Below are 15,699 nucleotides of genomic sequence, written 5' to 3'. Positions count from 1 at the left end.
GTTGCACGCGCGTACGATGCCGTAGTAAAAGCGTAGTAAGTACACGCGAACAAGTCCCAAGGAGCCGCGGGTTTCGTGTAACGAAGAACGAATTCCCACTCCTACACGGACCGTTTCTTTCTCCCGGCCCGTTGAAATTATCCACCGGAAGTGGCCCTTACTTTCCCTGTACACGGTTCAGAAATTTCTTGGTTAAACGAACGAACAAACCTCGAGCTTATTTCAATCGCCACACGAGCATCGTACACCTTAATGAGTGTACGCAATCAACGCAATTAAATACGAACTACACTTTTTGAATTTTTCATTCTGAAGGAAAATTTAGAGGAAGGTCAATTTAATAAATTGTCAATAGTCTTCATTGTGGAATGTTCTGATTGATATTTCTGAAAAAAACGAAACCAACAATTAGCCATTTTGTATTAAGAATATTAATGGAAGGTTTGCATAGTAATTTTCAAGAAAGTTTAAGCACCGAATCTTATGTTATAAAATATTGTTGAAATTAAAGATTTACTTGATAATACAGCTGAGATGTAATTTAAAACTTGAAGATTGATGAAAGTTATCGTATAAACATTTATGATAAACATGTTGATCGTTCCAAAGGTGAAAGATATTATCAATTCTGATACTCATAAAAAATTATATAAAATATTGTATATAAATTAGCAACATGAAAAAGTTGCATAGATGAAATTAGGGTGGTTTTAATTAAAAATTGATTAAATAAATAAGAAACTAAGGTCTTTGGACAATTTTCAATGCTATTTTTCCTATTTTTATGAAGAATATCTCAAGAGATACGTAGTCAGTTGTTACGTTATGAAACTGAGATAACAAGCTGTAAGGTGCTCTTAAAAAGTTGAAATTTTGATAGCAAGAATGATGGAAAAATTTTCGACGACGTAATGAACGAATGAAAACGAATAAGTCCGAACATGACCGAACTCTTTTGAACCAACGTTGGATCACATAGAAATGGTACCCTATGCCATCGTTAAATCGATCAACCATTGACTTCTATATCCTTTATTTTCAGTCCTTAACACAAAGACAAAATATAATGACTCAAAAAATTTCACAAAAATTCTTATATCAGTCTCCTAAAATATACACCATAATTAAATTCAAAAAACAAATTACTAGAAATGTTATGTCTGTTCCGGAGTCGTTCGAATATTTGAAGACCATAAAGCAATATTTCTTATGTATTTTCTAGGTACCGACGGGAATCGTAAATTTCGCACGGCCCTGAACGCGCTAACGAAATCATTCCCGTTCAGAAATTCATCCCAGGTCATAGTAGGCCCAAAGACGGTAGGCAGGTTTAAAACGCTATCGCCTTGGAAGCCGTCGTTTCCGTGGTTCGTCCCTGGGAATAACAGGAGAACGCCGAAGGTGGCGAGCCTGTAGGTGGCAGTCGCGCCGTTGGGTTCCTGTTACACGATGCGAATCCAGCACTGGCGCCCCAGTCATAGGGGAACGGTGGTGGGGGAAGAGTTACGTTTCACGTGACACGTTGGCGCCTTGGTGGTAGGGATCGATCGCGGGGTCACGTGATCGTATGGCGCCGAGGTGGTGGGGATCGATCGTGGGGTCATGTGACCGTATGGCGCCGAAGTGGTGGGGACGCACCTACCACCCCTTCGGTTTGGAGCGAACCGGCAAGACAGGAGTACTGCCGGCATTCTGACCTGGTAAGTCGCCAGTGTCGGATCGTGAGAACAGTGTTTGTGAGAGGCTAGGCTCGCTACGCAGGACATTTAAATCGACCGTGAGCAGACGTTGGTTCTAAAGGAAACGGTTTCTCCGCGTACACCGGCTGCCAGCTTATCGCGACAATTGTGGACATAACTCGCGATCGACTCCGGCCGCGACACTAACCGACGAAACACGAATAAGGCCGAATAATACGCTTATTTATTAGAATCCTACGTCCCACGATCCTTCGAACGATTACTCTTTATTCATTCGTTAGTGTGCAGCCGCGGCTCGTTCGTGTGTCTTTTTTTTCTCACTTGGCTCGAGAGACGAAAAATACGAGAAACGAAATAGAAAAAAAAAAAAAAAAGAAAGAAGCGATACGAGCCGACAATTACGTCAAACAAGCGAGAAGAGGGAAGTCGAAAGGAAGACAGTGGTGTTGTGCATGAAGGAAGAAAAACACGTACCGACGTCTCTGAATATTTTTTACACAGTTGTCTTCATCTCGTGTCGTATAATATTGTTTTCGCGTAAACGGCCTTTACGTGAGTGATATTTCGGAGTCATCGTCCGAAACCAAGGTCTCTCTTGTTGGTACATGTATCTATATACCCGCAAATACGGTACACACGTGTATGTATGTTATTTAGTGAAGTGTTGAGTGGCCCGGTCGCGCGTCTCTCTTCTCGTGCGGATTCGTGTGAACTTCTGTCTGTATCTTTACGATCGATTCGTGCATGCTCTGTCTGGTCGCGGCGGCGAAAAACGGTTTGGCAACGTGGCACGTGAATAAAGTGACACCACGACGGCGACGGCGACGATCACGAGGACGGCGGTGAGACGAAGTAACGGAAATAACGAACGTGAAAGAAACAAAATACAGCCGATCTGACAGCGTCCCGTCGGAATTGCCAGAACCGGTGGATCGTTCGTTCGCGTTAGTCAAATAGGAGTCTGTGCGGCCGTGACGTGACGTTCTTCTAGAGGTTAGAAAACGCCACGGGTACCATGGATTTGCTTTGCTGCGAAACAACCGAGTCGGAGTGCAGAGCGTACGCCGATCCAGCTCTACTCGGTGACGACCGTGTATTGCAAAATCTACTGAAAACCGAGGAGAGATATGCGCCTAGCAGTTCTTACTTCGAGTGCGTGCAGAGGGACATCTCGCCGCTCATGCGCAAGATCGTCGCGGAGTGGATGTTGGAGGTGAGCAATCGTTTCCGGTCCACGTGTCGCCCTTGAATTTTCCCAAATTTCTCGCATTCTCTACCCTATGTTAACCAAGTGTCGTTAAGAAAAAAAATTCCCTTTAACTAGTAAATTTTTATATACAAAAGGAATAAGATATCGACGCTTATTATTTATTTACTGTTCGCATGGCTCTCGCGTTTCGAGCTGCTTTTCCTACTGTCAGCAACTTGACAGCCAGTGTGCGCAATCATACTTGTTGATAATACTCGACGTTAAGCCTCTGCTCGCTGAAAAACGTTGGTATACACTACCGTTCAAAAGTCATAGCTGATAACCTTCCGTCTGTGTAATATAAATTCCATACTATATCTTTATTGTTATATACATCAAAACTCCGGTTATATTTAAAACTTAGCGAAATGTTAGTTGGAGTTCTATGACTTTTAAATGGGAGTGTACAATCGAACGCTATCGTTTTCATTGTTCAAACCAGTCGCGATAAACAGAAACAATTGAATCATTCGCATTGCATAACCGTATTATACTTACGTGTTCTAAAATCTCAAATATAACTCAGTGCGTCCTTATTCGAATGGAAGGATAAATTGACTAGGAAATTATTTTAAATTATACGTGTGTATTTAGTTATTTTAAATTGGCTATAAAGTAGCGAAGGATTTTTTATTAGAGGTTTCACACTGTGCGATGTCTCTCGTTTTTACTTTCGATGGATCGCATAGCGGAAGTTTGATATATCGAACGGTCAAAACGAGTTTGCCTATCGTTTAGTTTTCTTTAGTAGAGCGTTGCAAAGTTAACCGTGCAATAAACGGTGAGGAGAAAGAAGGTTCAGATTATTTTTGGCTGCGGCGAGCGAGCTGAGACGTGTTCGATGACGTCGAACAAGAACGCGTCTGCTGGAGTCCCTTTAAAATTTAAAAAACACGCTTATTGCGTAGGTACGCGATTTACTGGCGGCGCGTGCGGTTCTTTCGTTGTATCGTCATTGACAAAACGAATCGGTCACTGAATCCGTCACCATTCTTTGCCAAAGGTGGTCTCGATAACGGCCGTTGTTAATATTTCACTTTCGTCGGTTGACCCTCCCACGGCGCGCGGACCATGGAGAGAGACCCAACTTTCATTTCATTTACAAGGAATGATCTCGAACACGAAAATTCAAAAAATTACGAAACTTTGTGAATATGTAGGGAATTTCTTCCTGATTAAAACGTAATTTTCGTTTACTGTCCGTTTTCAATCTAAGGGAGTGAAAATCGCCCTTAAAGTTTCTCTCTTTCTTCGAAATTATTGAAGATATTAAAAAACTTCATGAGCAAAAATTGTTCGTCTTAATGTATATTATTTTTTGATGTTGAAATAAGTAATTGTTTTCAAATATTTTTGTTTAGAACTGTTTGTGATTGTTTAAATAATTTCTGCCTTTTGCTTATGAAATTTTTTAACGTCTACATCGGTTTCGGGGAAAAAGAAAAAAATGTAAAAGAACTGAAACTTCAAGGGCGATTTTAACCCCTTCAGACTGAAAACAGGCAGCAAACGAAAATTCACAAAATTTCATAATTTTTGGTATTTCCGGGTTCGAGATCATTCGTTGTTAGTAAATTGTTACTAAATTTTAAACTGTTCTTCTGAAAATAAATAAAACTAAGCAAACGTAAAATTATTTAAGTATAGAATGAAAATAAATTTGAATTGAAAAATTGGAAAACAGTGGTAGAAGCAAAAGTAGCTTTGTCTTAGATTCTGGTCGTGTAATCGTTCCACAGCAGACTTCCTTCGACGACTATGGTAATGAATTCCCCGCTTCCGGATCGAATTGCACGATTCCACGTTCATTTTTCCTTTCAACGTGACTCTGGCCCGCTGACAATGTAGCCTGGCTAGCCAGTAAACGTTTAAATGCCTGCTTCCCAAGCGTGCCCTGACAGAAATATGTGCGTTTCGCACGACAAACGTATCTTGCCTTTTTTTTCCTTTACAAACTAACGTTCCTAACGGTAATTGTTCCTTCCTTCTTTTTTTTTATATCCTGGCAACCTATTTGAGGCCCAACTTTTGTTACAGTTGAATGACCAGCTCCGATGGTCGATGTTCTTTTTCTTTTTTTTGTTAATGTTTGATTGCGGGAGAATATAACAATAACTTTTTGAAAATAAATTTTCAATTTGAAAAAGAAAAGGCACACAATTCATTTATAGGGTAAACAGACCAGTAGATGGACAGTTTAACTAATTCTGAAATTTATATTAAGTTTTTTTAGAAATATTTGTTTTATAAAAAAAATCAGAAGTTTTGTACTCAAAAATATTTAAATTTAAAGAAAAAATTAATTGCACGTAGAGAAATTAATTTGTTCAAGCGTAAAATGATGAAAATTGTACTAAATAGCAAGTATTACCATTAGATGTACGATAGAGCTAATTTACATGTTTATTTATAAATTTCTAATATTATTTTTACAATCATACATTACATACCTGTCTTATGTTTAATAATAAATATTCTTTGTGTACAAAACAAATTTTCATAAAAAATGTTTCTTCTATGAAATAATAAATGTTTTTTCTACAAAATGAATTAAAAATCTAGTTTTCTTATCATTATCAATTAATATACCATCGTCAATCTACTGGGCTCTGTTCATCTATCGGCGTGCTTAATTTATTGTAGAAAAATAATTTTCTTTTTTAAATTTATTGCATTTAAGCAGTATCTTATTTTAGTTATAGAAAATTTGTCCTAAAATCAACGTTAAGGTTGCACAAGCTTGTTTTCGATTCGAATTCATAAAGAAATTGATTAGTTGAAAGCGAGGAACTTGTACATCCAGAATCCCCACGCTTTCTAATGATGTAACTCTTGTTAAATTAGAAATCGTTGTTGAATATCATCGCATTCCGCCCGTAATTAACCATCGACGGTCACGTTTCATCACGAAAACTAGACTGTGAGATATTTAAAAATCCCGAGGTTGTATAGGTCATTTCATAAATATTGATAAGAATAACAAGGACCTATCTAATCTATGTGCTAAGATAACGCGTTAATTTCTTATGTAATACATTGACTGTTTCAGAGATAGATAGGTTCTGTTAAATGGTTGTCTGAAAAATTCAATTGTATATTATAAATCGTTTAGTAATTCTAATTCATTCGTTCGTTAAATAACCATCGTCTTTATCTTAAAACACGTATGTATATTTAATCTTAAACCTCACACTTTGATGATAAATCATTAGATTAAATGGTTGATTAATTTTTGACATTCGAGGAAGTAATTAGATTCGAAGACATTTGAATTTGAAATAAGAATTTTTAAATTTGCCATCTGTCCACGAATTCTAATGCGATACTTTCACTTTTTATCGATTTTGCACATCTAATTATCAGAAAATTAAATACGAATCTATTTATTAAGAATACGTTGGAAATTTTTGGAATTTATCTCGATTTCTTGGGCACACGATGAACTTTTAACCCGTTTGAGGGTTAATTAATGTCTAAAAATTTTGGACTTGCATTATTCTTTGATTCGCAGATTCAATTATTATCCATCAAACGTTAGAGCAAAGGGTTAAACGTTTCACGAAGCCTTGCGGTCATTTCTCCAGAACAGTTTCCCGCGATTAGTGGTTCAAGGCCCGCTGTTATTCGGGCGTCGATTGATTTTTTTGCACGATTAATTGCAACGATCAGAAAGGTTTGTAAAGTCGGCCTTGGAGCACACGGCTACGATGGGAACGTGACTGGACTCTGGCTTCGCGTGTACACTCGCGATCAAATCAGGCTTCTTTAGGAAAATATTAATATTAGAAGTAATTTAGACAGAAAATAAAATCATTTTTACTTATTATATATTATAACATTTGGTATATAAATGGAAAAGTACGAATAACAAGGTAAATTGTATTATGCAATTTAAATTTTCCCGCGCAAACGTTTGTACGCAAGTGGTGGGGGTTACGGACGTATATACAGGGTGTCCCGACAGAAGTATGACAGATCCGTTATTCCGTAACTATTAATGAGACAAAAGATTATTGATTTTATTATTGAAAATTATTGTGTCTTACCGCACCAATAGGATCGCTTTTACTACTTGCTACTCAAACCGAGACGGCTCCACTCAAAATTGATTTTGTAAACGTTATATCTTGAAAACTAATTCAAATCGGGGGATAAGTTTTCAAATGACCCCCCAAAATTGAGAACTCAGGTTCGGTATATAACCTAAATTGATCACAAGAAACCGATTAAAGTTGATTTCAGAGCTGGATGTTTTACCGTTTTTGAGACATCGTGGTAAGAAATTTGTGTACAATTTTGGGACTACGTATGCGCTATTCGATACTGAACATATGCTATTCGATACTGCGCATACACGGAACCGAACTTAACCTAACCTAACCTTACCACAATATCTCGAAATGGTAAGACATCCAGCTCTGAAACCAACTTTAATCGGTTTCTTGTGGTCAATTTAGGTTATATACCGAACCTGAGTTCTCAATTGGGGGGGGCATTCGGAAACACAGCCAAATTGGGTGTATACATTCAAGTTTAATAAATTCATCTTGAAAAGCACTATCACATAATCCGAAAAAAAATATATATAGTTCCATTTAAAAAGAAAATTTGACCATCATATTCCTTAAACTAATAAAGCAACAAATTTTTTATTTCGGCCCAAACAGTTCATATTTTATCGTGCAATTTCCATATCAATCATTTTTTTATCATTAATAGTTACGGGTCTGTCACACTTCAGCCAGGACACCCTGTATATAGAATCTTCTCCCCTGCAGCGTCATTCTCCTCGCGAACGCCTAAGGGGAAGGGTGAGAACCCGGGGCGTTACCATTTTCCCGGTGAAGTCTGATTTGATCGCGAATGTACTTACACGCGTGTCGAAGTCCATTGCTTTGAATTCTTTGGCATTAGAGAAGCATTCGTCGGTCGAATTGCTTTAGCTCGTTTTCTGCTTCCATCTCGGCTATGCTTCGCATAACTTATCGAGCATCTTGCACGTTCAACCCTTCTCAGATGTTGCTGGTGAATGATAATACATACAGTTTTTTTCCTTCTGTGGGACAGTGTACTTATTTACCATAGATTGTTCACTTTTATTAAGCTGCATATAACTTGATCCGTTAAGTATTATAATTGATATTGATTTGGTTTATTAAAAACCTTGTTACTGCTGCTTAAAAAAATTTAATAACACTGTTAACTTCTAGCTTGAGATTAGTCAATTTTCATAAATAATATTAATTTAATCGTGCAACAGGATTCGGATGGTTTGTTGTATTGTCTGAGCTTAATACGTTCACTGCTACAGTAGAAAAGTCTGTATATAGTCAGACAGGTTACAATTACAATTACTCAGCGTACAATCATTCTATTTTACAAATGCAACATTTCTGAACAAAAGGGTTTCATATATTGGAAGAATCATTTTTAAAGGAACAGTGTAAAATTTAGAAAATGAAAATAATATAAAGAAGGTATAGAATTAAATTAAAGTGGTGGCTCTTTCCATGGTCTGTTCGAGGTGACTGGCGCAGTAGAAACGGTCGTGGTAAGACATGACAGTAGAATCGAATCGTTCGCTTCTGTTTAGCAGTAATTTAAATTAATATCTATCTTTTTTAACATTTTTTTAATCAATCAATTTGTTAAATAATTTTCGAAGTATTTAGTATGAATCCTTGGATCCATATCTTATCGTTTATCGTTAGAAAGATCGATATTTTTTGTGAAGACATGTTCTTTCAAAAAAATAAATTAATTGGGTCATAATTCGTGAATTCAATTAACAATTTTTAATATTCATATCTCAAAGGACTCGAAAGTCTTGATACAGATCTCTCGAGAGTCTCGATAAGTACTAAAAGCTGTGGAAAGTTTTTCAATCTTTTGAAAGTAATTTTATTACAGTTATTGAGACTTTCCAATGTCCCTCGGACTTATCAAAATCTGATTATTTTCGGGGATTGTTGTATTCTGAGACCATCAAAATTTCTTTCGTCATATTTATTTATATTTAAAAAGATTTTTAAAAAATTCTGTATCTCGAGAGTTCCTCTTATCTCGTTCATTTTTACATTTATCAAACACCGAATCAAAGCAATGTTTTACATTGAAAAATCAAAACTGAAAAATCATTCTCTTCGGAATAAGTTCAACTTTATCGCTGTAATGCGTTATTGAACGTCGATTTGCTTCCTTCGAAAATGCCATGACATTTCGAAAACGAAATCCTTTTAGAGCAGAAACGTTAATTATTCTAATTCAAGATACTTCATTAACTTCTACCTGAACTGATTTCTCTTTTTTTTCACGATTTTATTTTGCACATTTCAAGTTCAGTTTTACATAATCGAAGTGTTTCGTTTTCTATTAATTTTTCGTTGAAATATTAGAGCAGACGAAATTAGAATAAAAGTTGTTTATCGTGTATTTAAATATAGCTGAATCAGTTTAGATTTTATTTAAAATTTTCTGAGGTTTCTTAACTTTGACCACGACGAAAATACGACATCCTGTCAACGATTTGTTAAGCGACTAAAGAAAAAATATATTTTTAACCCTGAAACATTTGCATAATGTCGCGTGTCACGTTAGATACTTTTTATTTTACACACAGAATCATAAGGCAATATTCTATAAATGTGTTTTCAAATGAGTTTTTTATTTGCTTAATTATAATTTTTTGGGCAAGTAGGTAAATTGATAGCTTCAAATCTTTATTAAATAATCAGTAGTGTATATTAATATTTTTTTATTTCTTTGTAATTGAAAAAATAAAACATTCACAATGAAATGTTATGTTCGAGAAAATTAATTATGGTTATTAATTTAAAGTATCACTGTCATTCTTTTTTTTTTTGTCACTGATATAAAGAGAGAGTTGGAGTACTTATCGTGGCGGTAAATGCAAAATGTTCCTTGATTTATGAATTAAATAAACCTTCAATAAATCATCGTATTTTGCAATTTCTGTGAGGTATTGAATTTTATGATAATGGCGTTTAATTTTAAGTTGTAATCGTGATATCCCACCACAAGTTCGAGCTAACCTTCTGTAATATTTGAACAGATGCACGACGTAATCGTCGAGGACTTTTATTTTTGCAACAGGCCGCTGATAGAACGACCTCTTTTCGCAAATTAAAATTTGTCGAATCGTTCCATTTTCAGCCAGATTTAAATTTCGTGAAGCTTCTGGTCCCCAAATTTTAGGTTCACAAAATTGTAATTTTCCAAATTTGTATTTCACAAAATTGCAATTTAATCAAATTACCATTTCCTGAATTTCAATTTTCACTTCAAAACCTCCATTATTAAAATATTTCCATAAAAAAAGGATAATGAAATTCTGTACTTCGCATTTACCTTCGAATCCTCGCTTCACTCTGTTGCAAAAATATTCCTCCCCTTTTTTTTCTTAAGCTGAACTAGCGAAGGTAGCTACGCACCCTCCAAACGCGACGTTTAATCGATGATAGGGCGCAGACAATTATTTTGTTAAGTCGCTGGTACTAATTGGTCGTGGTATACGCGTCATGAAGCAATTAGGAGTATAGAGGGGTGTTGGAAAAGGGTAGAAAACGTTGGTCACGCTCAATAAATCGATTCGTATGGCTGCACTCACCGGTCGAAAGCAACCGGTGGGATTTCTCTGAACCCTCCCTAGAAAATTTTCGTCAACCCCTATATCACATAACAGGCTAATAGAAAATGATGAAATTTCTGTTTCTTTCGATAAGTTAAATTTACGTAGATAATTTTATAAACGCATCATTGTTTATTATTACTTCGATCGAAAAATGAAAATTTGACAATTTAACTTTATTTTAGTTGAATCCTCGTCGACCGACCATGGAAAGAGCCACAATATAGTTTTGTATTTCATATTATTTCCATTTTCTAAATTTTACACAGTTCTTTTAAAAATTATTCATCTAATATATAAAACTTTTTCAAGGATTAATTAGACGAAAATTATTTCAATCCCTCGAATTAGAATCTTTGGAAAGTCGTTACACTCTTTCCAACATTGATTCTATATTCTGGCGGAGAATACGTTGAAAACACAAACGAAGGTTCCTGACCTGTGCTCTAGAGGTGATTAATTAGCCACGATATTTAACCCCTAATCGGTATGGTGGGGTCTAAGAGTATAAGTATACAAAATTTAATTATAATTAGGGCTCTCTATTCGGATATTATGATAAATAAAACAGGCCGTATGTTTTATTGAATTAAAAATTTAAAAATTGTCAAAAAATAATAAAATTTATAAACATGAAAAATTAAGGAAAGGAAAATAATTTTAAGAAATTAAAGTATACGAAACAAATCGGAGAATACCAGATGCATTAAGGAAAATAATTAACTCAATTTGTAAAAAATAATACATTGTATGGGAAATATCCAATATACCAAGGAGAATAATTAATTTTTTTTCATACGACACATGTAAAATACATTGCAGTTCTATTGGTAATATAAAGGAAAAATATCACTAAATGACATTTTTATTTCATCTCATTAAAATTTCGTGTTTTTATAGTCAATGGTAATTTTTTATTTTACCAGACGTGTATTACACACGTCAAGCGCAGTTAACTGGTTAATAAACTCAACGCTCTCTCCATGGTCCGCCGTCCTAGGTTCTTTTGCAATTGGAAAAGTCTTAATTCCTTTACAATTAATCATTTTTTTTGCAATTGTTCAATTTAAGCGCCAATGCAGGAAATCCGGTTCGACCTGCATTTCCTTTATTTCTCGAGCAGCCGACTATCGATGAATCCCAATGCAACAAGTTATAAGATTTCAACCCTTAACAAAATTACTAAAATCTCTTTATATAGTCAGGTAGAAATTCGATTCCATTGAAATTCAGATGGAGTCATTGATAGTCGCCCAATTTCCAAGCATCTCCATCCCTTTGGATGAATTTGTTAAAAGCAACCCCTTTTCACCCCTTTGTACACACGATACGGCCTATGGGGTCGACGAGACGAAGAACAGGATTGTAATCTGTTGGTTGATGATCGGTGACAGGTATGCGAGGAACAGAAATGCCAGGACGAGGTCTTTCCCCTTTCGATGAACTACGTCGACAGGTTCCTTTCGATCTGCCCGATCAGGAAGTCGCAGCTGCAGCTGCTAGGAACTGCTTGTCTTCTTCTCGCCTCGAAACTCCGAGAACCATCGCCACTCACCGCTGAGGTGCTCGTTTTCTACACGGATAACTCTATCACCATGGATGACTTGTGGGTAAGTGTTAGTAATGATTTTATTAATGTTTTTTTTTCGTGCATGCTGGATGAATATGGATTGAATTTAAAAGAAGAAAAAAAGAAGATTTATATTCAAATTAAATCACTGGTAAATAAAAAAAAAAATTGGGTGTCATTCCAGGCAGGGCTGAGCCTAGGAATTTTGTCACCCTGTGTAATAATATATTTTACCTCCCCTTCCTCAAATTCTAAATTCTAAATAGTAATTCATAAATTAATGAAAAATAATCATAAACTACGTATTTTGCGGAAAGAAAGAAACGATTAATGATACAGTAATCTCTTCAATATTTTAATACATGTACTTTGTTTTATGACATTATCAACAAAAATAATATATTTTTACTACCTTTTATCATGATTTACCATATTGGAATTTCATATAGTTCAGACAAATTTTATCATCCCCAAAAATTTCCCCTACAAATGCACATCTCGCATCGTCGATTCCAAGTGATAATTATTGTCACACTTAATATGGTCTTTTCGATCATTTTGACGATAACAGAAAGAAAGAAAATCCTGTTGGTAAGCAGTATTACCTTCCAGTGATAAAACACTAGGCGTTAATGAAAACGTGCCAGTCTTATCGTTAATTGCACTGTTGTGCACGATAAAGTCGTCGAGGTAGAATACTCGTGAGTGAGTATTCGGCGTAGAAACATATGGTGATATCCTTCACTGTCTTGATTTTTGGTAAAAGATCTCCGTCGCGATAAGTTAACGATAAAAATAAGTTCGGCTTTCTTCGTCGAATTGGAAAAGATACGATCTTTCGTTACAAGGAATTAAGGTGGGTCAAGGTGACCCTCCGATCAGAGTTAATAATTTCTGTAATTCAAAACTAAAAATCTATATAAAGGGTAAGGAATACTTTTTTCTTTTTAATTTTTTTTAATTTTTGCGATCAGGTCGGGAGACAGAGAGGGTGTGCCCTAATAAGTTGCCCCCGCGGGCAAATGCTCGCTTGCCAACTAATAAAAATTAACTTGGCGTTGCCGACATGAATGTAATTATTGTAAGATTCGAGTGGGGAGCAAGAAAATTATATATAGGGTAAGGAACACAATAGAATGTGTTTCTTAACACTCATACGGCGGACCATGGAGAAAGTCCCAAGACGACGAATCCTGGAAAAAGCTCCAATTTCATATTATTTTCATTTCCAAAATTTTACACTATCACTTTGAAAATTCTTCTTCTCAATACATGAAACTGTTTTGTTTGAATAACCTTGTATGGGTCACGATTGACTCAAGCTCTACTATTTTAATACTTCTTGTTCTAAATAGAATTATAGTTTATTATCTAAGGAACGCATTTTATTGTATTAAATATTATTATATAGGAATCGATAACCTTACGTTATCCTATTTGTTATTCGAATAACAACCTCTTCGCGAAAGGTGAGAAAAACAAAAGGACAAATTCGTTGTGCCCCTTTCTTTATTTCGGGTATATGCGATCGCGTGGCTGTTTGCGATCGGAAGCAAATCGTCAGCTGGATCAAATACGGTGAAGTCAGCGGTGCGAAGTGCCGTGAATTTCCTCTTGTCGTTGAAATGTATCGCAAGCTGTATCAATTCACGTGCTCGTATGCTAATGGCATGAAAGTTTCATAGGAGAAATTTACGGTACATTTCTTTCCCGACCATTTGGCAAATCGGTATCAAATAGAAAGAGAGGAAACGCTGTTCCCTCAACGAGACCGTTAAATCGCCGAATCTTGAACCACTGATAAAAACGTGCCATCGATAACATTATCGATTATCATACGTACTGGCCTTTACGCCTGTTTTTTCCACGGACACACGTTGACGTTACAATCATTTTATGTATCTCTTTTGTCACTAGTGGAATTTCAAGTTAACCCATATATTCTGTCCTTTGGTTTATTTGAGGTTTTCTAAGATGCTGGGAGAGAATGTTTTGGAGATTTCACTTATTTTAATTAGGCGTAGTAGGTTCAGTCGTGGGTATGATCATTGACGTAATTTTGGAATTTGAAATTTGGAAATTTGAAAACTTTGCAAATTGGATATCTGAAAATTTGGAGCTTTGTGACTTTAGAAATTTGGAAACTTTGAGGTCTTGGAAATTTGAAATTCTGCAAATTGGATATTTGGAAATTTGGAGCTTCGGGTCTTTAGAAATTTGGAAATTTTGAGGCTTTGGAAATTTGGAACTCTGCAAATTGGAAATTTGGAAATTTAGGAATTTAGAAACTCTGAAACTTTGGAAGTTTGGAACTCTGCAAATTGGATATTTGGAAATTTGGAAGATTGCTTATTGGAAATTTGGAACTTTGGAAATTTAGGAATTTGGAATTTTTGAATCCTAGAATCCTAGAATTACGGAATTTTCAAATTTCGAAATGTTCTAAATTTGAAATTTTGCAATTTCCAAACTCCGAAGTATCAAAGTTTTCAAATTTTAGAATTTTAGAATAAAAATAAATTTAAGTGCTGAACTTCCGCAATGACCTGTATATCTATAGACAACTGAACGAACAGCTGACTCACGATTAGAAGAACACATATGATCCCATATGAATGTGTATGTGTAAACACAATCAAACAGTACAAAACAGTAAGAGGTCATTCACTCATAGCCCTTCTCGTAGCACAACAAGCGCTAGTGTAAATAATCTCTTACTGTTCGATAGTGTTTGCTATATATTCATATGTATTCTCGTTTGTATAAGTACAGGTATTTATGGCCACGTACTCAGTTGTTCTTTCAGCTGTACAAGGATTAACCCCCCCCGCCCAGCTGAATAATGAATTTTCAACATCCAAATAATTTTTGATTAAAATCGAAGAAATTCATATCGTCCCACGAGTGGTAAAACGCATTTCATTTATTATCTAATCTCGCATCATCAATTCATTAAAAGTCAGAATGCGAAAGTGTTCCTTTTATCAGATAAAAGGAAGCAACGTTATCAAAAGGATTTCGTTTGGTTACATAATAATATAAACCTATGAAAAAGAAGAACGTTTAAAAAAGAAAAGAAACCAGGGTGACTCAGAGGATCAATAAAATCGAAATAAATAACAACACAAGTGTCTGAGTAATTTTTTGAGTTTTGAACTCTACTCTGATAATAAGTCTTGTGAATCATTGGCGTGAAAAAAAAAAAAAAGATTGTTAGATCTTCGTCTGAAAATAGTCTTTGGAATTCGCGTTGGTTTCTTTTAAAACGAGCCATGTTGGATGTTGCAAAATTTTGCCACGAGAAACGATAGGACTTACTATATGTTACAGTTATTCAGAAAATTAATTACATTCAGAGACATTTTGAAATTGAAGCAACGACATCGCGCAGTGTCAAATTCCGCTCGACGAAAGGCAAGCATTTTGCAGACGTAGTAAATAAGAATTCTTCAGGAATCTCTGGCTTCTTTGCATAGTTGAGAAATCAGAGACGGTATGTGAAGGGTTTTAAATGGCTATGATGGCCAGTTGC

At 35.6% G+C, this 15,699-nt stretch overlaps 1 protein-coding gene across 2 annotated transcripts in view; it reads left to right on the top strand.

The window, feature by feature from the left end:
• The first annotated feature begins 1,228 nt into the window (after nucleotides 1-1,228).
• CycD (cyclin D) overlaps nucleotides 1,229-15,699 on the top strand; it is a 69,838-nt gene continuing 55,367 nt past the window's right edge. The window contains exons 1-2 of one of the 2 annotated variants that reach the window (XM_034331954.2): nucleotides 1,229-2,913; nucleotides 11,992-12,207. In XM_034331954.2, coding sequence (XP_034187845.1) covers nucleotides 2,716-2,913; nucleotides 11,992-12,207 — 414 coding nt within the window. In that variant the 5' untranslated portion in view covers nucleotides 1,229-2,715. The remainder of the gene's footprint in view (nucleotides 2,914-11,991; nucleotides 12,208-15,699) is intronic. The other variant, XM_034331956.2, reaches the window with a different exon arrangement.

This window comes from Osmia lignaria, chromosome 5, assembly GCF_051020975.1.
Source record: "Osmia lignaria lignaria isolate PbOS001 chromosome 5, iyOsmLign1, whole genome shotgun sequence".
NCBI lineage: Eukaryota > Metazoa > Arthropoda > Insecta > Hymenoptera > Megachilidae > Osmia > Osmia lignaria.
This window is presented reverse-complemented; position numbering and strand designations above follow the sequence as displayed.